The sequence below is a fragment of the Cervus elaphus genome, chromosome 23 (genome assembly GCF_910594005.1).
Source record: "Cervus elaphus chromosome 23, mCerEla1.1, whole genome shotgun sequence".
NCBI lineage: Eukaryota > Metazoa > Chordata > Mammalia > Artiodactyla > Cervidae > Cervus > Cervus elaphus.
In genome coordinates, this window is record NC_057837.1 from 8,635,471 (window position 1) to 8,659,199 (window position 23,729).

Genomic DNA, 23,729 nt, shown 5'->3' on the forward strand with positions numbered 1-23,729 from the left:
CTTTAGGTTTCAGAAGTTTGATTCATGTCGTGTCTTAGCATGAATTCCTTTAGGTTTATCTGGTTTGGAATTCACAGCACTTCTTGAATCCTTTGGTTATATATTTTACTAAATTTGGAGATTTTTCAACCATTACATTTTTAATACCTTTTAAATTATATCTTCTTCCTCTTCTCCTTCTAAGACACCAAAGATACAAAGATTTCATGAGTCCCTCAGGCTCTGTTCATTTTTTAAAGTCTATTTTTTCTCTGCTGTTGAGACTGAGTGATTTCTGTTGTTCTGTTTTCAAGTTCACCAACACTTTCCTCTCCTGTCCATTATTCTGTTGAGCCCAGTTGTTGAGTTTTTTATTCACCTATTGTATTTTCTGGTTCTCAACTTCCCATCTGGTCCTTGTTTATATCTTCTATTATATCTTCTTATTGCTGAGACTTTTTATGTGTTCATTTATTTGGAGCATGTTCATCATTGTTTATTGAATTATTTTTTTATGATGGTTGCTTTAAAACCTCAGTTGTAAACTTCTAACATCTGTTATCTCTCTGTTGAGTCTATTGATTGTCTCTTCTACTTCAAGTTGAGATTTTTCCTGGTTTTGATATACTGAATGATTTTGCAATGTATCCTTTATGATATGAGGCTCTGGATCTCATCTGTCTTAGGAGGCCTCCTTCTGATATCTCAACAGGAGAAGGGAGGTGCTGCCTCATTCCTACCAGCTGAGGGTGAAGGTCCAGGTTCCCTTCTCAGCTTCTTTTGACACCGCAGGGAGGGAGGGGTACCTTGTTTCTGCTGAGCAGAGTTAGGATTTCCGGATCCCTAATATGCCTCAATATTGTAAAGAGCAATATTGCAAAGGAACCTGGAATGTTAGGTCCATGAATCAAGGCAAATTGGAAGTGGTCAAACAGGAGATGACAAGAGTGAACATCGACATTCTAGGAATCAGTGAACTAAGATGGACTGGAATGGGTGAATTTAACTCAGATGACCATTATATCTACTACTGTGGGCAGGAATCCCTTAGAAGAAATGGAGTAGCCATCATAGTCAACAAAGAGTCCAAAATGCAGTACTTGGATGCACTCTCAAAAATGACAGAATGATCTCTGTTCGTTTCCAAGGCAAACCATTCAATATCACAGTAATCCAAGTCTATACTCCAACCAGTAACGCTGAAGAAGCTGAAGTTGAACAGTTCTATGAAGACCTACAAGCCCTTCTAGAACTAACACCCAAAAAAGATGTCATTTTCATTATAGGGGACTGGAATGCAAAAGTATGAAGTCAAGAAACACCTGGAGTAACAGGAAAATTTGACCTTGGAGTACAGAATAAAGGAGGACAAAGGCTAATAGAGTTCTGCCAAGAGAATGCACTGGTCATAGCAAACACCCTCTTCCAACAACACAAGTGAAGACTCTACACATGGACATCACCAGATGGTCGATACCAAAGTCAGATTGATAATATTCTTTGCAGCCAAAGATGGAGAAGCTCTATACAGTCAGCAAACACAAGACCAGGAGCTCACTGTGGCTCAGATCATGAACTCCTTATTGCCAAATTCAGACTTTAATTGAAGAAAGTAGGGAAAACCACTAGACTATTCAGGTATGACCTAAATCAAATCCCTTCTGTCTATACAGTAGAAGTGATAAATAGATTTAAGGGGCTAGATCTGATAGACAAGTGCCTGATGAACTATGGATGGAGGTACATGACATTGTACAGGAGATAGGAATCAAGACCATCCCAAGAAAAAAAAATGCAAAAAAGCAAAATGGTTGTCCGAGGATGGCTTAAAAATAGCTGTGAAAAGAAGAGAAGCAAAAAGCAAAGGAGAAAAGGAAAGATATACCCATTTGAATGCAGAGTTCAAAGAACATCAAGGGAAGATAAGAAAGCCTTCCTCAGTGATCAGTGCAAAGAAAGAGAGGAAAACAATAGAATGGGAAAGACTAGAGATCTCTTCAGGAAAATTAGATACCAAGGGAACATTTCATGCAATGATGGGCTCAATAAAGGACAGAAATGGTAGGGACCTAACAGAAGCATAAGATATTATGAAGAGGTGGCAAGAATACACAGAAGAACTGTACAAAAAAGATTTCACGACCCAGATAATAACGATGGTGTGACCACTCACCTAGAGCCAGACATCCTGGAATGTGAGGTCAAATGGGCCTAAGGAAGCATCACTGTGAACAAAGCTAGTGGAGGTGATGGAATTCCAGTTGAGCTATTTCAAATTCTGAAAGATGATGCTGTGAAAGTGCTGCACTCAATATGCCAGCAAATTTGGAACACTCAGCAGTGGCCACAGTACTGGAAAAGGTTTCATTCCAATCCCAAAGAAAGGCAATGCCAAAGAATACTCAGACTACTGCACAATTGCACTCATCTCACACACTGGTAAACTGATGCTTAAAATTCTCCAAGTGAGGCTTCAGCAGTACATGAACCATGAACTTCCAGATGTTCAAGCTGGTTTCAGAAAAGGCAGAGGAACCAGAGATGAAATTGCCAACACCCAGTAGAACATCGAAAAAGCAAGAGAGTTCCACAAAAACATCTATCTCTGCTTTATTGACTATGCCAAAGCCTTTGACTGTGTGGATCGCAATAAACTGTGGAAAATTCTGAAAGAGATGGGCATACCAGACCACGTGACCCGCCTTTTGAGAAACTGTATGCAGGTCAGGAAGCAACAGGTAGAACTAGACAGGGAACAACAGACTGGTTCCAAATAGGAAAAGGAGTAGGTCAAGGCTGTATGTTGTCACCCTACTTATTTAACTTATATGCAGAGTGCATCATGAGAAACGCTGGGCTGGAGGAAGCACAAGCTGGAATCAAGATTGCCAGGAGAAATATCAATAACCTCAGATATGCAGATGACACCACCCTTATGGCAAAAAGTGAAGATGAACTAAAAAGCCTCTTGATGAAAGTGAAAGAGGAGAGTGAAAAAGTTGGCTTAAAACTTAACATTCAGAAAACTAAGATCATGGCATCTGGTCCCATCACTTCATGGGAAATTGATGGGGAGACAGTGCAAACAGTGTCAGACTTTATTTTTTGGGGCTCCAAAATCACTGCAGATGGTGACTGCAGCCATGAAATTAAAAGATGCTTACTCCTTGGAAGGAAAGTTATGACCAACCTAGATGGCGTATTAAAAAGCAAAGACATACTTTGCCAACAAAGGTCTATTGGTCAAAGCTATGGTTTTTCCAGTGGTCTTGTATGGATATGAGAGTTGGACTATAAAGAAAGCTGAGTGCTGAAGAATTGATGCTTTTGAACTGTGGTGTTGGCGAAGACTCTTGAGAGTCCCTTGGACTGCAAGGAGATCCAACCAGTCCATCCTAAAGGGGAGCAGTCCTGGGTGTTCATTGGAAGGACTGATGTTGAAGCTGAAACTCCAGTACTTTGTCCACCTGATGCAAAGAGCTGACTCATTTGGAAAGACCCTGATGTTGGAAAAGATTGAGGGCAGGAGGAGAAGCGGACAACAGAGGATGAGATGGTTGGATGGCATCACTGACTCAATGGACATGGGTTTGGGTGGACCCCGGGAGTTGGTGATGGACAGGGAGGCCTGGCATGCTGCGGTTCATGGGGTCACAAAGAGTTGGACACAACTGAGCAACTGAACTGAACTGACCTGAATGTGCCTCAGGTAACAACACCTTGCTGGGAAAGGAGGATCACCTTGTTACTGCTCCCCAGTTATCCTCCACTGACACAGTGGAGGGCCTACTGAATTGTAGTGAAAGCTCCATGTTTCCTCACTGTGTCCTCTGACACCATCCCAGGGCAAGTGGGGGTGAAAGTCCAGGATACCCATATGATTTCTGCTAGCATTATGTGGGGAAGGGTTTCTTTTTTTTTTTAACCACCATTCAGGGATGAAAGCTTGCTTCCTGCTCACCACCCTCTGTTACCACCTGGATGGGGAGCAGCTCATGATAGATGTGCAAGGGTGGGAATCGGCTGCTCACTTGGCCTTGGCTGAGGACAGGATGGAGGTCTGGTTTTGTCTGGAGTAGGACAACCTTTCTGTCTTGCTAGGTTGGCCTTTCCTGCTTTTCTGGATGGAAAAAGCCGACCATTCTTGGGACATCTTAAATTTCCCCTTGTTGGCAATTCTGACTTCCTGGCTCCTCCAGCACCCAACAGGATATATGAAGCAAAAGAAAACCCAGTAAATACCAGCATGTCAGGTCCCAATGTCTGCCTTCTTCTCCCACCTTTCAGTCCCCAGGTTTTTTAAATACACTTGACAAGAGGCTTCCCAGGGGGTGCTCATGATAAAGAACCTGCCGGCCAGTGCAGGAGACATAAGAGACAGGGGTTTGACCCCTGGGTTGGGAAGCTCCTGCGGAGGAGGGTATGGGAACCCACTCCAGTGTTCTTGCCTGCAGAATCCCATGGACAGAGGAACCTGGTGGGTTACAGTCCATGGGGTCGCAAAGAGTTGGACACAACTGAAGCAACTTAGCACATTTGTTCCATTTTCACCCAGAACTGGATCTAATTTCCAGTACTAGGTCTTAGTGAATACCAAAGGTATGGAAACATTAAAATAGTCTTAGACTTAGTCTTAGACTTAGAACAGTGGTTGCCACATAGTGAGAATTCAATGAGGAATAGCTGCCATTTTCTTTGTACAATCTGAATGTTTCTGAAAGTCCAGTCTCCTCTTTTCATAGGATAGGCTCTACACAGATTTAGAGAAGAGGCGGGGAGGGAGATTTATCCAAACTCCTCATTTCTTTAAACACATCACAGGGTTATATATTCTGGCCTGTGCATGAAACTGACTATACATGTATATGTATAAACACATATAAAAACTTCTGACTTTTATGTATTGACAAAGGCAAAGAAACCTAGGACCAAAACATACAGATTCCAAGAATCTTTCTAGGAGGGTATGGGAAGGGTTCTTCTTAAGTTCCTAAGAAGATGATGACTTTCACCTACAAGTGTTTGACCTGAAGTCTTTTCATCAAAAGATGGTTCTCTGTAGGGTTTATTTGTAAAATAAACATTATACTTTGTATGATGGGTCCATATAAGGCCTCGTGATTGTATAATATAACCATATCTAAAGACTTTAGATCTCCTGATAGAGAACTGAATGTCTGTGATACCAAGCAGAGTTTATCTCCCTCTGCTTATTATTTGTGACCCTCACATGCATTTCATGTGCTAGAACAATTGACTAGTTTGCAGTGACATATTCAGGCAGGCTTTTTGAAAAATGGAAGTGGCTCTTGGTCCTCAGATTCATAGGCAGTACTGCATGGCAAGTAGCTCTCCTAATCTATGTTTTGACAATTGTTGGTAGGAGATGAAATCACAGAGGGTCTGTCCTATGGGATTCTAATTGAAAAGTTCAACCTGAGCCTGCCCAGGTGCATGATAAGCACCCCTATAAGCAGATTTCTTGGGGTGACAAACTCCATTTTCTGAGTCTTATTTTAGAGTATTGCTTTTCATGATTTTTCATATTCTAGACATAGTTATATTAATTAATTAGCCATTTCAGGTATCTCTGCAGCCTTTTTCAAAATATGTGTTACCTACCCTATGCCTGAATTTCCTGGCATGTTCCAACACTATTTCTTTTTCTTTTCTTTTGACTTTCTTTTTTTAAAGTTTATAATTCAATGATTTTGGTATATTTATGGAGTTTCAGAGTCATCACCATTACTACCTAATTTCAGAACAATTTTATCACCTTACAAAGAAACCCTGTACTCATTAGTTACTCTCCATCCCCCACTCCACTTTCATCTTTGGCAGGTTGGATATTTTCCTATAAATGGGATCATAAAATGCATGGCCTACTGTGACTGGCATCTCTCACTTAGCATAATGTTTTCAATATCCAGTGACATAGCAGATATCGATATTTCATTCTTTTTTATGGCTGAATAGTATTTCATTCTTTAGGTATACATTTGGTTGCTCTTTCATTAATTGATAAACATTTATAGTGTGCTCATTCACTTCAGGAATGTCTGACTTTTTGCGACCCTATGGACTGTAGCATGCCAGGCTCCTCTGTCAGTGGGATTTTCCTGGCAAGTATACTGGAATGGGTTGCCATTTCCTCCTCCAGGGCATCCTCCCAACCCGGGGATCAAACCTGTGTCTCCTGTGTCTCCTGCATTACAGGTGAATTCTTTACCTGCTGAGCCATTGGAGAAGCCCTCATTTATAATGGAGCTGTTATAAACAACACGGCTATGAACATTTGTGTACAAGTTTTTGTGTGGACATGCATTCTCAGTTGTTTTGGATAGGTACCTAGGAGTGGAGTGACTGGGTCATGTGATAACTCTATTTCTAACATTTTGAGGGATCGTCTGCTTTCTAGAGAGACATTTACATTCCCACTACCAATGCATGATGATTCTCATTTGTCCACATACTCACTAATACTTCTTGTTGTCTGGCTTGATGATAACCATCCTGGTAGGTATGAAGTTGTAGCTCATTACAGTATTGATTTGCATTCCCTTAATGACTAAGGATGATGAGGATCTTTCCATGTCTTTAGTGGCCATTTATATATCTTCTTTCCAACCACTTCTTAATCTTTCTGTGTACGCTTCCTTGAATTGATTTAAAGTCAAATTACTTATTTAGCTTTTCGTCTTCAGTTTGGCCAGCCTGCTCTTCGACTCACTTCAGAAACACACTTTCTTTAAGCCCTGTTCTCTGTCAGTGTCCGTGCACCTTGATCTTCTTATAATTTAAACAATTTCAAGCCGTGCCTCTGTTATTAATATTCTGTTGATATTTAATCCAAAATGAACTCTTTGTACTATAATATTTGTCCAAAATGCTCTTATCTTTGTAGCTCTTTGATATAACTTGTGAGAACTAAAGTAGAGATTGAACAAGAAAACTTTTGTTTTGGGATTATTATTCAAAGTATAGATTGTCATTCATGTGTGTGACAGATGGGCATGGGCATGGCAGGTCAGGAAAAGCCATACAGGTTAATGGGACAAGATTGTTAACACGGTGTATAAGCCAGAAGTTATAGCTAAAGGCACAGTGGTTGGGTAAATCCATTTGACAAAAATCAAGATCAGAACCTTGGGTGGCAAGTCAAAACTTGAAGTAGCAAGACATGGGTGGAATTTTGATTAGAGAACTGCAGGTTGCCATTATCGGTTTAGACTAATAATTGATTCCTAGACCCATGTGTTTCCTCAGAAAGCAACACCAGGGTCAAGGAAACTTGTTAAAAATGCAATTTCTTAGTTCCCACCTCCACCTCATCCCTGCCCTACTGAATCAGAGACTCTGGGAGTGTTACCCAGCAGCCTGGGCTGTAACAAGCCCTCCCAGATGCTTCTGATGTACTTCAAGTTTGAGAACCACTGTCCCAGGTATCTAGGAGGTGCAAAATGGGGAGATGCTTTGTTGACATAGCAAGTGTCTAGGATTAAATGAGAGTACCCAGCAAGGGCATGGCTGTAGCCAAAAGCAATATCTACAGGGAGATCTTCTTGGAAAAAAAAATGCCTTCAGAGACCTCTTCTTTTCAGTTGAGAATTCTAACATGGGCAGCGTTCACACCGGATTGGAAAATTGTTGGTAAATCAAACCCACAGAAGTGAAGGTGAGCCAGGGCCTTGGCATGGAAGAGACTGGGGTATGTCCAGGGTGTGGGCTGTTCTGGTTCTAAGCCTTTTTCCTTGAGTGAAGGCATTCCAATAGGTTGGTAGGTGCATGCCATAAAGAATAATGAAGATTTCAGTAAAAGTCAGTGGTTTGTGAGAGACCCTACACACACCTCTGATGAGCCCACAAAGCTTTCACTGGAATCATATGATAAAGCCAGATTTATAGGAAGCTACAAATACAATCAGCTGTGTCCTGGGAAGGAGATTACTTTTCCTATCTCAAGAAAATTCCAAGGGAAATTTTCCCTTTCAACAACAGGAAAAACCTTTTATTTCTCCTTTAACTTTTTGTGTTCACGCCAGCTCCCAGGCCAGGACCAGATATGGCTCCTCTGGCCATGTCCAGAATAGCAATGACTTGAGCCCTTTAGATGAATGCCATCATTTGTTTCTAGCAGGATTTGGCATTTCAGAGACTTCTAGAACCCCAGTAAGGACTCCAAGGGAATTCCAGAGATTCCTATCCTGTGGGTGGATTCTTAAGCCCCTAGTGTATATTTGAAAGGGGACAGAGTTGTCTTCATGAAATTTTATAAATCAGTTGCACCTCTGGGTTATTTATGACTGTTTTTCTCTGTTTAAAGAGAAGATCAAAAGGCAAAGAAATAAAAGATATTTGGTTCCATCCTATGAAACCTTTTGTATTATTCCATCAATAAAATTGTCAATGATGATTCCATTAAAAAGTTTAACTTTGTTGTTCTTTAGGGTCTTTTTTAGACAGCAGTGTCTTGCAGTCCATTTACTGTAGTAGAGAGAACTAAGACGTTACTCTTTTGGGATGAAATAAGCAGTAACACTGTTAAAAATCCTATCAGAACATGTTGCTGATATTGTCTTCTGTGTATTCAAAATGTTGTACAGCAAAGATGCTTTAGAAAATAATTTAGCTGCTTCATGTGTTTCTGTTTTAAATATCTCTGGACTGCAAAGTGTGTAATGCATATAGATCTACTAGTTAGGGTAAAAATAAATATCCCTTTTAGTTTAACAAGTGTAAATAGGATTTGTAATTAATGCATAATGATTAGGTATCTAAAAACAGCTCTTCATATTTGACTATTCTGGCAAGCATGTAATCTGTTTTTATTTAAAATGTATAATATTTATAAAAAATGGGTCTAAAGTAGGTCTGACTTGGAATAGTGTTGTAATCAATTCTAAAAGAAGCACTGTGAAATAGCTAGAATGATGTGGATAGATATGTTTTGAGTCATGAAAACACTAAATATTTTTTCTCCTTTTTTTTCCTGTGTGTGTGTATATGTATTTTCAATTTGGAAGCATATGCTGCTTTATCATGTTGGGTAAATAAAATCATACCTTTTATCATTAAAAAAAAAACAAACTCTGAGTATCTTAGCAATTTCTATAATTCTGTTGTTAGCTACCTAAGAAGTATATTCCTTGTTAAAATGTCTGTTTATGTAATTCAGTCAGCAATTACAGCATTACAAATATCTTTTTATCTTATTTGAGGTGCCCTGACAGGGACTGCTTATTTGCATTAGAAATAAAAATGTGATGAAAATATGTATAATTTGTATGGTCCAGGCTTCCCTGGTTGCTCAGCGCTGAAGAATCCACCTACTGCTGCAGGAAATCCAAGGGATGCAGGTTCAATCCCTAGGTTGGGAAGATCCCCTGGAGAAGAAAATGGCAACCTGCTCTAGTATTCTTTCTGAGAAATCCCATGGGCAGAGGAGGCTGGCGGGCTACGGTCCATGGGGTCACAAAGAGTCAGACATGACTGAGCAACTGACACTTTCACTTTTTAGAAATATCACAGAAAAACATGAAGGCATACATTAAGTGAATTCAGATCCACTAAGAGCTAGCTAGAAGAGTCTTAGCCTGGACAACAATAGGGTTTATATCCAGTAAGAGTTGGTAGATAAAAGAACTATATATAAGGTATGTATTATTTTAAAAAAAGATGTACTAACAAGAAGAGAAATAAAAATTCCTGGAAGTTAAAACAAGAACAGAAGTTTCAAATGAAGAAATGCATAATGGAAAGGAAACAGCTGACAATTAACTCATCGATCCAAAGAATAGGTCAGGGAAATAGTCTAGAATGTGCAGCAGATAAAATATTTGAAAGTTAGAACAATTGAGATTTACTCTCAGACATATGCAACCCATCTATTAAGACTTATAGAACAAGTGGAGAAAAGGAAAGAATAGTAATGACTTCATAACTAAAATGGAAAAAAAGAATTCCTGTCCTAAAAAAACCTAGACAGAATTCAGAATTCTGGGTATAAATTGGAAGTTCACAGAACTTCTGGAGAGCAAAAGAAATCCAGCTTACTTATGGAGGTGTAAAAATCAAACTGGATTTTTCTCATGGTAGAAATAAATGAAGCAAAATTGTCAAAATTCTGAGAGAAAAATTAATTTGAACTTAGGGTCATAGATACTGGAAAACTAACATTCAGAAATGAGAACAAACTAGAAGCTTTTGAAAAATCCAGTGACTTAGAAAATTCTCATCTACAGATCATCTCTGAAAGAATTACTCAAATATCTGGGGGGAAAGAAAGAGTTTAAGAAAGAGAAAACCAGGAGCCCAAGAAATAGTAGAAGCAACGAAGTCAGTAAAATACAAATTCTGACATAATTAGTTTCTAAGAACAGTTAGGAATTTTGAGAGTGTAATGATGAAATATTGATTAAATATGAAAGAGCTTATTGTTATGCCATTTATATACACTGTGAATACAATTCACTATAAGTATTAATAATAATCAGTGAGGTTGGAGTTCACCTACAACATTCCAGGTACTGTGCTGGATGCTTTCACATATAACAGCTAATTTATTCCCCATTATTAGTTTGAAAAGTAGATATTATTCTGTTTTTTACAGAGAAGAGAGGAAAAGTAATTTGACCAAGTTTGCCTAGTCAGTGAGTGGGATTTCCCTTTGGGATATGAAGACTTGTTTTCTTGTTCTTTCTTGGTATCATCCTATCCGATTATAACTGTGATGGTCACATTCTAGTGATCATCCTTTACTGAGGTCTTTAGAGATTTCTCTACAATACTCTCCTACTCATAATAAACTACTCATTCTTCCACTCCACTTACTTCTCTCAGCAGAGCACCTCTTCAGTCATATTATCATATCATCTTGTGCTTGAACCCATTTTCAAATAAAAATTGGAATGTTTATTCATTGGCCTACACAATAGCTTATTACTAGAGAATCAAGCACCAGATATTATTTATTCATTTACAGGTATTTCTTTCTTTTGAAATCTGGCATTCATTACTTAATTATCAAAGCTCCCAGGCAGACATTTCATTGTTAGCATCTAAATCACTATGAAAAGTTATCTTGGTTTTCTTAGAGTGGTTTTACATTAATAGCTTCCACTAAATAATCTTGCAGAAGCACATGTTGACCTCTTTGAATCTTAACCTCACAATGAATCATGCTTGAAAGGCTCAGTGATATATTCTGTTCCCTTGAGTGATTCTATGTCGAATCCAAAATAAGCTGGGAAGGAGGGAAAAAAATGTACTTTGATAGAAGAAAATTAGTTACCTTCAACTGTACAGATTTTGTTTCTCTTACTCATCCTTCTCTTATACTTGTCCCCTTTCTGCATTTTATTTTTATGTTAAGGATGGATTTCTAGAAGACTTACAAACACTACAATAATTTGGGTCTCAATTACTCTTCTGATTTTGCCATTTCTATCATCCCCTCAGTCACCCAGAGTGAAGTTACTTAGGATGAATTTCAACTCTTTCTCTCTTTTCTCCTATCCACCTTGAAACCATCATCAAAATTGGCCAGAACCTTTAAGTTTCTTGAATTGTCTGTCTCTTTCTCATTCCTTCCAATCTGGCTTAATGTTAGCTGGTTTCCTTCCCTTTGGTAGCTTCCAACTCGTTCTATGATGAAAGAAGTATGAGGAAGGAAACCGTGGTCATGACTTCTCTTGGGAATGCATGATCCTAAGGACCCCTCTTCACTTATCCTGGGTTGTCTTGGAGAATTCGTGTTTAAAAAGCTGAGTCTGCCATTTTATTCTCTATCAGAATCAGTTCAAAGTCATCTTAGACTTCTTGAGTCCTTGCAAACTGCTGATTTAACAAGAGCTTTTTTATTCTAAAGATGTTGGCAAGTAGAAATGATCTGATCACTGTCTCGCAGAAGTGGGAAGAGAAATTAGGTTCTAAATACTGAGATACTTTAGACCCCAAAAGACAGTATTGCATTTAGTTAAAATTATTCTTTTGAGCTTCCTAGGTGGCACTAGTGGTAAAGAACCTGCCTGCCAATGCAGGAGACTTAAGAGACTCGGGTTTGATCCCTGGGGTTGGGAAGACCCTCTGGAGGAGGATATGGCAACCCTCCCCAGTTTTCTGGCCTGGAGACTCCCATGCATAGGGGAACCTGGCAGGCTACAGTCCATAGCGTCACGTAGTATTGGACGTTACTGAAGCAACTTAATACACACACGTGCAAGATTACTCTTTTAAAATCCCTTAACTCATACAAAAGTTGAAGCAGAGAAGTATCATTTTTTCACAAGTCCAGTACATCTAGTTTCCCCTGTAGAACTGAAAGAGATCACTGCTTCTTCAAACTTGAGAACCAGGTATAGTAGTTAATGGTGTCAAGTTTCCACTGAAGTGGCGATATTTATATTTAGTTACTAGGTCTGCATAGCCACAAACTCTAGTGTAGCAATTCTCAAAGTGTGGTTTAAGGATGCCTCTTTCAGGGGATTTGTGAGATCAGTACCATGTACATGATAATATTCAGAAATTGTTTGCATCTTCCCTCTCTTTCTCTCTTGAGTATGCAGTGCAGTTTTCCAGAGGTTACCTGACATGTGATAGCATCATTTTCCTGATAGTTTACCGTATATGTCCTTTTGTTTTCTTGTGTGATATACGGTAGTGGTGGTTTAGTCACTAAGTCTTGTCTGACTCCTTTGACCCCGTGGACGATAGCCTGCCAGGCTCCTTGGTCCATGGGATTTTCCAGGCAAGAATACTGAATAATGATTAGGTTGCCATTTGCTTCTCCAGGGGATCTTCCCAAACCAGGGGTTGAACCTACGTCTCGTGCATTGCAGGCAGATTCTTTACCAACTGAGTCACCAGGGAAGCCCCGTATGATAGATATGACCCACCAAAACAAAAGTTCTCACAGGTGCTCAGTTATTTTTAAGACTTTATAGAGTTCTGAAGCCAAAAAGTTTGAAGACTGCTTCTATTATGCACAAAGAACCAATCATATCTGAGAGGTGGGTGGAAACAGAGACTGATTTCCTGGAGTCCAGCAATGTAAGTTCATGTTCATACTAGAGCAGACACTCATTGTGGAAATGTTTAGTGAAATTGTCCTTACTGTTTAAAACATTTTGTCATTTTCACCCCTCCTAACCCCTTATTCATATCGTTGAATTTGTATAAGGGAACTCATGAAAAATGCAACTTTTTTGTATACAGATTTCCATGTATTCTTTCTTTTAGAATCAGTGTGTTTCCTTCTTTCTTTCTTTCTTTTTTGATAGGCAAAAAGTAGATAGGATGCTTGTGACGGGTGCAAGTGGGGAGTTGAGGACTCTGTCTAGAATAGATGTTAATCTCTTAAACTGTTCTGTCCTCAGTTGTCTTTTGTAAATACAAACGCTCCTCTATATAATGAGGTGTGGAGCCGTGTGTGGACGAGTGGACCATGAGAGTGCAATCCAGAAGAGAGCACGGTTGTCCCTGTATAGAGTAGCTATAGTCCAGCACTGTCTTATGACTGGATTGAGCTCAGGGAGCAGTTACACCTGGTTTATTTTGATGGAAAGGTGGGTTTATTATACCCAAACACCACTTTTTAAAGCAATGTGAAAAGTGATCCCATTAAGTTTTTGAGAAGACATGTAGAGAGTCTGTAATTTTCCATTTTGTGATTTGAGAGCCAAAACCAATCTCTAGAACAAAGCCAATTTATTCTAAAATGAACCATATGCAGATGAGGGAAGTGACACATTTTTAAAAATGCATTTATTTAATTATCTCTTGCAGAAAAAGGCAGAAAAAATCACTACACATTTTTTTTTTTCTTGTTGGAAGTCTTTGGGAAGAATCTTTTAGCTTTTATTAAAAAGTGTGATGGTGTTAGAGTTGTGATTTTTTTTTTTTAAATTGTCTGTAGTTCAGTTATTAGGAAATCTTTGATGAGGCTTTGCTGAGTTGTTCTGTGAAGAAACAGATTCTCAGCTCTATAAAAATTTGTGTTGAATGATCTGAACCAGTCAAACTACATTCCACTGCTTGCTCAACCTAGACTGTCCATCCCACCTCATTGTTTCCTCTAATCCAGTGTATCATCTCTGATTAGATTGATTGCATTGGGCCAACTTTTATTGAACCACTCACAGATTCACTAATTATCTATTAGGCAACGGTTCCCATAGCACTCTAGGCTTTGTGGGAGACTCAGGTGTAGCTTGGTCATGTCTTCTGCAGTGGAAGCAGAATTTCTGTGAAGCCAGGAAACACAGGGTCATGGCATCCGAGTTAGGACTTGATGCATACGTAGTCATGTTTGATTGCCTCTGATGACAGGAAATCACCCATCTCCTCCGGCAGAATGCTTGCTGTGTTACTGAAGAGCTCTGACTGAATGAATCTTCTTAGTCATATATACAGAAATGTTCATGTTAAAAGTCAGGCAAATGGTCAAACATACAAGTGGTACTGGAGACCAAAAGAGGAGAAATGAGTTCAATTTAGCACATGTAGTGGTGTTTATGGATTATATCTTCAAGGAAGGTCAATTTTTTTTTTTTTTTTTTAGTTTCATGGGATAGGAAGGATTTTGAGAGGCAAAGTTGAGAGGCTTTCTTGATACCAGGAAAGATGTGGAGTCAGAAAAAGCTCACAAGCTGTTTGGTGTGAGTGCATAGAGCAGTTACCTTATGTACCTGGCACTTCATGCATTTATTCATTGAATAAAGGATAGAATTAATGACTGAGGGAATGATGGCGAAAAAGTCTTTCTTGTCCAGACATGTGGTGGCAAGGGAGCTGTAAAGGAAGTTGGTGACGTACAAGCAAGTTGACTTCTCTGGCACTTGAGTCTCAGCCCAGATTCTGCATTTGTGGAGTTATCCTTGCAATGGGGACTGACATTCATTTATTTTTACTGACTACGTAGAATTTTTAAAGCCCACTTTCCCTTTGCGTCTTAATAAAGCACTGGCTTTACTTCTCTCTGAAAAAGCTGCAAATTGCTGCCCATCCCTTGAACTGGAACAAAGGCCTTATTATTTTCCTTGAAAAACTCATATTGTCTATGTGGGCTTCTACCTCCTCTCAACCCCTGCTTTTGAAGCATTAAAAATGCCATGTATTTGACTCACTTCCTTCTAAGATGTGTTCTCTTTTGGTTCATTCTAAAATGATGGTGAAATGTTGGAATTTTGCAGAAAATTCAGCTTCCCACAGTCTCTCTGAGACCCCTCTCTGTTGGAAATAATGCTATTGTAATGCCGGTGACCCCGGTATCCTGTGGAATCTCAAAGATCCTATAAATGGCTGACCACAGGATATCCGTTTTATAGAAATTCAGTCTATATTATTGCAAATAGACCCTTATGTGTAGTATCGGGTTGAAAGAGGACACAGTCCCATCAATAGGACTGACCTGAAATAAATCTTTGGCAGAAGAAGGACAACTGGTAACAAATTTTACATGGGCTTTGCCCCTTCCTTCTTCTTTTTAATCTAAAGGATAACATTTTGGTAGAAAGTGCTCAACTACTATTTTAAGACTTGATCCTCACAATTTAAGCTTAAAACGTCACAACTTTGAAGTCAATGAAGCACGAAACTTTGTCAGCACAAGAGGCCCCAAACATGGCAATGCCACCTTATCTCCATGTAAAAATGGGATTCAAGCCTGAAAGTGAATTGAGTGTACTAGTTCAAGTTTTGGCAGTGTATTCTCTGTATCCTAATCAGCTGTAAAATGCAAATGGTGTTTAGTTACTGTATATTTAATCCTAGACACAGACATCTAAGAAGGATAAAAGAAGTAAACTGGAAGTCCTTTGTAACTAAGAACATAGAACGGGAAAACAAACAAAAACAAGCTCAAATCACAGACTCAAAGGAAAATAGACTAGAAAATAGCCCAAACCCATGCACAAAGCTGTATGATTAGTCTTTCTGAACATGGAAAGAAATCAAACATGTACCTGAAGAAATGTGCACGAGAATAATCCAAATTTAAAATGTGCAGATGACATGATCCTCTACATAGAAAACCCTAAAGACTCTACCAGAAAATTACTAGAACTAATCAATGAATATAGTAAAGTTGCAGGATATAAAATTAACACACAGAAATCCCTTGCATTCCTATATACTAACAATGAAAAAACAGAAAGAGAAATTAAGGAAACAATACCATTCACCATTGCAACAAAAAGAATAAAATACTTAGGAGTATATCTACCTAAAGAAACAAAAGACCTATACATAGAAAACTATAAAACACTGATGAAAGAAATCAAAGAGGACACAAACAGATGGAGAAACATACCGTGTTCATGGATTGGAAGAATCAATATTGTCAAAATGGCTATTCTACCCAAAGCAATCTATAGATTCAATGCAATCCCTATCAAGCTACCAACGGTATTTTTCACAGAACTAGACCAAAGAATTTCACAATTTGTATGGAAATACAAAAAACCTCGAATAGCCAAAGTAATCTTGAGAAAGAAGAATGGAACTGGAGGAATCAACCTGCCTGACTTCAGACTCTACTACAAAGCCACAGTCATCAAGACAGTATGGTACTGGCACAAAGACAGAAATATAGATCAATGGAACAGAATAGAAAGCCCAGAGATAAATCCACGAACCTATGGACACCTTATCTTTGACAAAGGAGGCAAGGATATACAATGGAAAAAAGACAACCTCTTTAACAAGTGGTGCTGGGAAAACTGGTCAACCACTTGTAAAAGAATGAAACTAGAACACTTTCTAACACCATACACAAAAATAAACTCAAAATGGATTAAAGATCTAAATGTAAGACCAGAAACTATAAAACTCCTAGAGGAGAACATAGGCAAAACACTCTCTGACATAAATCACAGCAAGATCCTCTATGACCCACCTCCCAGAATATTGGAAATAAAAGCAAAACTAAACAAATGGGATCTAATGAAACTTAAAAGCTTTTGCACTACAAAGGAAACTATAAGTAAGGTGAAAAGACAGCCGTCAGATTGGGAGAAAATAATAGCAAATGAAGAAACAGACAAAGGATTAATCTCAAAAATATACAAGCAACTCCTGAAGCTCAATTCCAGAAAAATAAATGACCCAATCAAAAAATGGGCCAAAGAACTAAACAGACATTTCTCCAAAGAAGACATACAGATGGCTAACAAACACATGAAAAGGTGCTCAACATCACTCATTATTAGAGAAATGCAAATCAAAACCACAATGAGGTACCATTACACGCCAGTCAGGATGGCTGCTATCCAAAAGACTACAAGCAATAAATGCTGGAGAGGGTGTGGAGAAAAGGGAACCCTCTTACACTGTTGGTGGGAATGCAAACTAGTACAGCCACTATGGAAAACAGTGTGGAGATTCCTTAAAAAACTGGAAATAGAACTGCCATATGACCCAGCAATCCCACTTTTGGGCATACACACTGAGGAAACCAGATCTGAAAGAGACACGTGCACCCCAATGTTCATTGCAGCACTGTTTATAATAGCCAGGACATGGAAGCAACCTAGATGCCCATCAGCAGATGAATGGATAAGGAAGCTGTGGTACATATACACCATGGAATATTACTCAGCTGTCAAAAAGAATTCATTTGAATCAGTCCTAATGAGATGGATGAAACTGGAGCCCATTATACAGAGTGAAGTAAGCCAGAAAGATAAAGAACATTACAGCATACTAACACATATATATGGAATTTAGAAAGATGGTAATGATAACCCTATATGCAAAACAGAAAAAGAGACACAGAAATACAGAACAGACTTTTGAACTCTGTGGGAGAATGTGAGGGTGGGATGTTTCAAAAGAACAGCATGTATACTATCTATGGTGAAACAGATCACCAGCCCAGGTGGGATGCATGAGACAAGTGCTCGGGCCTGGTGCACTGGGAAGACCCAGAGGAGTCGGGTGAAGAGGGAGGTGGGAGGGGGGATCGGGATGGGGAATAAGTGTAAATCTATGGCTGATTCATATCAATGTATGACAAAACCCACTGAAATGTTGTGAAGTAATTAGCCTCCAACTAATAAAAAAATTAAAAAAAAAAAAAAATAAATAAAAAAATAAAATTCAACAAAAAAAAAAAAAAAAAAAAAAAAAAAAAAAAAAATGTGCTGCGGCTGAAATACAATCTCAGTGATGTCTGCTGTAGGTTGAAAAGGAACATCTTATGGACAATTGCTTGTTTCTTGAAATATAGTAAAAACAAGCTTTGAAAATGTGTATGTGAAAAACATTGACCTATATGGAAAGAAAAGGCAGCATTCACTTTGTAATGCTATCAGGTAGTAATTCAATTTCCCGTTAACCAAACTTCAAGTACTCTGTTTTGGGTCATAGATTGGTGGTGCTTATCATATAAATTGGCCAATAAGATTTGCAAATAATACTTTTAGTGCTTGGTTTTGTGGTTGTAGTTCTAGAAAAGAAAATCAATTTAATCCCATGCATTGGTTTTCTTCTTAAAATTCATGCAATTTGAATATGACTGACAGGGCATGGCACCATTATGCAGTCGGTTAGATGGGCCGATTATGCTTATGAATATAAGAATGGAGTGAATGAAAGCAAAGTGTAATTGATTCTACTTCTAGTCTGACTGTTCATTAACAGTTTGAATGTGGCACAGTTGCTTCTCAAATGGAAAACGATGAGAGCAACCTATATAGGTCCCCTCATTTGTTTCAAAATTCATTATGCTAATATTTTTTCACGAATGTTTTTGCTGCATTTGTTTTATCAAGCAGAAGTCTGATCGAATCTTAGTAAATGATTCTACTGCTTTCAATATTTATTTGGCATTCCAACTGCACATTTTTCAATTTACACATTTAGAAATGAAAGCAGGCTCCCTCCGGCACCCGCTTCGAAGCAAACCTTCCATCCTACCCTCCTTTTCTATAGACTTGAGACTAATTTCCCAGGATGGAGCAAGGTGGAGGAGCCCAAGGTGGTGGTTATAGCTTCAAAACAAAAGTGCTGATTTACAGGCTGATTGATTTCAGAAACAGATGAACAAAAACAGGCTCATTTGTCTTGCCACAGGTTGGTCAGATAAAGCACGAAAAGGCCTGCCACCTCATTTTCCATACCTCTTCCAGGTGTTTGAAATGCTGATGAAATGCACAGATCACATAGCTGTTTTCTTGGCTTTCCTCAGTTGTGTAAGAAAGGGCTTCAGGTGCATCAAGACTGCTCTTCCTCTCTGGAATGCAGACCCAGACATTTCAGAGAAACAGCATTATTTTCATGACTCACAGGGAGAGATAATGCTGATTCTGTAACAGTAATCCCTGCCCTCTCATTTGCCTACAAGTTCCTGCCAGATTTTGAGACAGAGGCCAAAACAAAATTTTTTTTTGTGCTAGGCCAGGCAATTCTATCTAGGAGCCATAGTTGTACTGTGAGCTCCAAATTGGATGTATTTGCAATTAGTAAGCATATTAATTTCATATTCAATCTTCCTCTAGTTCTGATTTTTTTTAAATTAAATCAGCAGTTGACTTATTAAAATAATAGGTCTGAGAACTTCATACTAGAAATAGATTTCTTTTTTCTGATTAAAACTTTCAAGATCTACTCTTTCAGCAACTTTCAAATATACAACATGGTATTATCAACTGCAGTCACCATACTGTGCATTATATTCCCAGAACTTGTTTATTTTATCACTGAAAGTTTGTACCTTTTGATCTCCTTCGTCTATTTCATGCCTTCCTTTCTGTCCCCTGCCTCGGACAACCACCAGTCTGTTCTCTGTGTCTATGAGATTGCTGGGGTTTTTTTTGTTTGTTTTTTTGTTTGTTTGTTTTTTAACTCTACGTATAAGTGAGAAGGTACAGCATTTGTCTTCTTCTCTCTGATGCATTTTACTTAGCATAATGCCCTCAAGTTCCATCCATATTATCATGAATGGGAGAACTTCCTTTATTTTTCTGGTTGAATAGTACTCCATTGTATGTATGTATTTTATATATAGCCCATTTTCTCTGTCCCTCCATCCATCATTGGAAACTTTGGTTATATCAATGAACTGTGCCATACTTGGTTGCTCAGCCGTGTCCGACTCTTTGTAACCCCATGGACTGTAGCCCGCCAGGCTCCTCCATCCGCGGGGATTCTCCAGGCAGGAATACTGGAGTGGGTTGCTCTGCCTTCCTCCAGGGAGTCTTCCAAACCCAGGGATCGAACCCACGTCTCCCGCATTGCAGGCGGATTCTTTACCATCTGAGCCACCAGGGAAGGCCAAGAATACTGGAGTGGGTAGCCTATCCTTTCTCCAGGAGATCTTCCTGACCCAGGAATCAAACGGGCGTCTCCTGCATTGCAGGCAGATCCTTTCCCAGCTGAGCTACCAGCTGGGCTGTTTTAAATAGTGCTGCAGTGAACATGGAGGGGCAGATATCTATTTGGGATGTTTTTCTTTCCATTGAATAAATACCCAGAAGTATAATTGTTGGATCATATGGTAGTTCTGTTTTTAGTTTTTTGAAGGACCCCCATACTGTTTTCATGCACAGATGCATGGAAATAATCATATCAGCTTTTCCTATGGTATCTTATTCATCTACCTCAAGACTTCGTATTTGATAAATCTGTTAACTCTAAAGAAAGCCCCAGGTGTCTGGGGCATCCTTCATTGTGCCCATGTTAAAACATGTCTACAATCCGCTTGAAATGGGTGGAATTGTGTGACAGTTGTAACCAATCAGGGTACAGTGATGGTGACGCTCTGTCAGTCCCAAGGCTGAGATAGAAAAGAGAACACAGCTTCCAGTTCTGGCACTTGGTTTTGAAGCCCTGAGCTGCCCTTTGAGCAATCTGACTGTTCTGAGGTTTCTTGAGAAAACCCAAACCGGCCTCCATGGTGAGTCCCTGGGACATCCCTGCTCAGCCTTAGCTGCTGCTTAACTGTGACTATACCTGAGGCTCCATGCCCACCAGACCCTCCAGCTGAGCTGTTTCAGAATTTTTGATCCGAAAAAGCCATAAAAATAATCAAGCAGTGATTTTTGTTAAGATAAAACGTTTTTGTTTGAAGATTTTGTTAAGATAAAATGTGTATCATGTCAATGTATGGCAAAAACCACTACAATATTGTAAAGTAATTAGCTTCCAACTAATAAAAATAAATGGAAAAAAAAATGTGTTACCAAGTTTTAGGGTAGTTTCTTGCATAGTGATAGCCAATGAGAATTTGCATGTATACAAAGTATGAGGCTAAAGTAATAGAATTCATGGTAAGCATGGAAAACTTATATACACAAATGTGTGCTGTTTCCATCAACAAACAGTTGTGTTGAGAAAAGTTTATTCACAGTCATATTGCCTGTGTGACAGTGTGTCTCCCTACTGTGACTTAGGCATAATTCTTTCTCCTACTGATCCACTGAGCAAGGGAAAAATGGATTAAATTTTCCATATTGTCCCTTTCATCTCTAAAAATTCTTGACTACAGTCTAAAATTCTTTGGCAACTGAGATACCTAAGATATATCCTGTACTACATGTCCACTTATAAGGTAGGTTGGACTCAGTTTGCATATTAAAATCATGGTAAAACTTTAAATATAGGTACAAGGGGCTTCCCTGATAGCTCAGTTGGTTAAGAATCCACCTGCAATGCACGGTTTGATTCCTGGATCGGGAAGATCATTTGGAGAAGGGATAGGCTACTTACTCCAGTATTCTTGGGCTTCCCTTGTGGCTCAGCTGGTAAAAAATCTGCCTGCAATGCAGAAGACATGGGTTCGATCCCTAGAATGGGAAGATCCCCTGGAGAAGGGAAAGGCTACCCACTCCAGTATTCTGGCCTGGAGAATTCCATGGGCTGTATAGTCCACAGGGACAAAAAGAGTCAGACTCGACGGAACAACTTTCACTTTAAACCCTTATCTTACTTACCTGCTTTGGGAAATCATGTTGCAATCATGTTGCAATCCTTGTTATTACACACAAAAACATTAGTATGTGTGTGTGTGTGCGCATGTGCATGCAAGCCTATGCTAAATACAACCTAATCTCCCTCTATTTTGTCTTTCTGTATCATAGCAGTTCTCACTTTAGAACCAGGTATGTCTGAAATAAACATCTGCATCAACTAACTGATAAGGTTTCTGCCTATTTTGATCACAAGATATCATCTTCAGCATTATCTGAACAGGGTTTAAATACTGTTTAAAGCTGTTAAAAGTTGAAATCAACATTTGGGGATTTCCTCAACATCAAATAATACTCTTGACATTTAGCAGACAATCAACAAAGATTTTTCTCTTCGTGATTTCTTTTCCACTGTTTAAATTTCATATGCAATTTAAAACCATTAACTATTCCATAGCTGTATTTTAGTAAAGTGTTCTCATTCCTGTTACTGTTTTTGAAATTAACTGGTACTAATTAGCCAAAGCAAGTAATTTCATTTCATTATAATATTCTAATGCTATTAGACTGAATTTATCTTTTTTATCAAAGTTGATCAGTTCTTGTTATTCACATCAGTGGAATGAGTTGATAACAGATAAGACTGGGAAGCAGGAGTAATAAAGGCCTTTTCAAGTAATTTGGATTAAAATTTAGTTTTTTTCTTACTATCTTTATTGACTTAAAATGAGGACAGTTCTATTTCATTAAATTCCTAAATTTAAATGTTTATGTGTGCCAGACTGGCTGGTTTTATATGCAAAAGCAAGAACATTAAATATTGTATTTTAAATATAAATAGAGGTTGAGAGGTACACATTGATTTTTGCGGTTTACTATAATGAAAACTAGAAGTTAGGGAGTTATTAAGAACCAGATATCCCCAGCATATCTGATGTATGTGAGCATTGGTAGATTGCATTGTGAATTGTTATGGGTGTTTAAACATGATTACTTTTAGGATTATTATTATTTCATTTTTTTACTTTTTCAGAAACTTGCCCTTCTTTATAGTTTTTTATGATGTCTGACACTATTATCTTAAATACAAGGTGATATGTAACATTGGTTCTTCCTTCCCATGTCAGTTCAGAATGCTCATTTTGTAGGCAATTATTTCTCAGTTTATCTCCTACTGAGGATTTGTCTTTTGCCAGTGTGCCAATTATTCACATCTTATATTATAATTTGTTATGCTTGGATCTGACCAATAACAATGGAACAATTTACTGGTAGGGGATTCCTTTTCATAATTATCACCTTCCTGGAATATTGCCTACTTTAAAAAGCTATGCTATTTAAAATATTTTACCAGAGAAGCATTTGCATCATCAATATTTCTTAGCTTGCTTGTCTCTAAACTCTAAAACAAATACCTAAAATAAATAAAGCAACAGTTATGTGAAAAGCAAAAAATTTCTCATTTACCCTATTTTTCCTTCCTTTTGCATTTGCAGATGTCATCCACACTGTAGGGCCAATAGCCAGAGGCCATATTAATGGTTCCCACAAGGAAGACCTTGCAAATTGCTATAAATCATCTCTGAAACTGGTGAAAGAAAATAACATCCGATCAGTTGTAAGTACTTTTATGCTATTTCTTATTCTTTTTCAGCCTTTATATGCTGGATATCAATCTTGTCCACAATGAAGGTAGAAAATAATTTCTGTTATTCAGAAAACTAAGTTTAACCGGCTTAGGAAGTGACACAGACTCTTGGTTATCATGACTCAACTTTTTTGTATGTCTGACATAATTGCTTAATTATTTTGAATTTAAAATGATAGCATCCCAGAACTGGAATCATC

At 38.4% G+C, this 23,729-nt stretch overlaps 1 protein-coding gene across 4 annotated transcripts in view; it reads left to right on the plus strand.

Annotated features, from left to right (window-relative positions):
* MACROD2 (mono-ADP ribosylhydrolase 2) overlaps positions 1 to 23,729 on the plus strand; it is a 2,147,232-nt gene that overhangs the window by 1,218,939 nt on the left and 904,564 nt on the right. For all 4 annotated transcript variants that reach the window (XM_043882748.1, XM_043882750.1, XM_043882749.1 and 1 more), the window contains exon 6: positions 23,378 to 23,499. In XM_043882748.1, the coding sequence (XP_043738683.1) occupies positions 23,378 to 23,499 (122 nt within the window). The remainder of the gene's footprint in view (positions 1 to 23,377; positions 23,500 to 23,729) is intronic.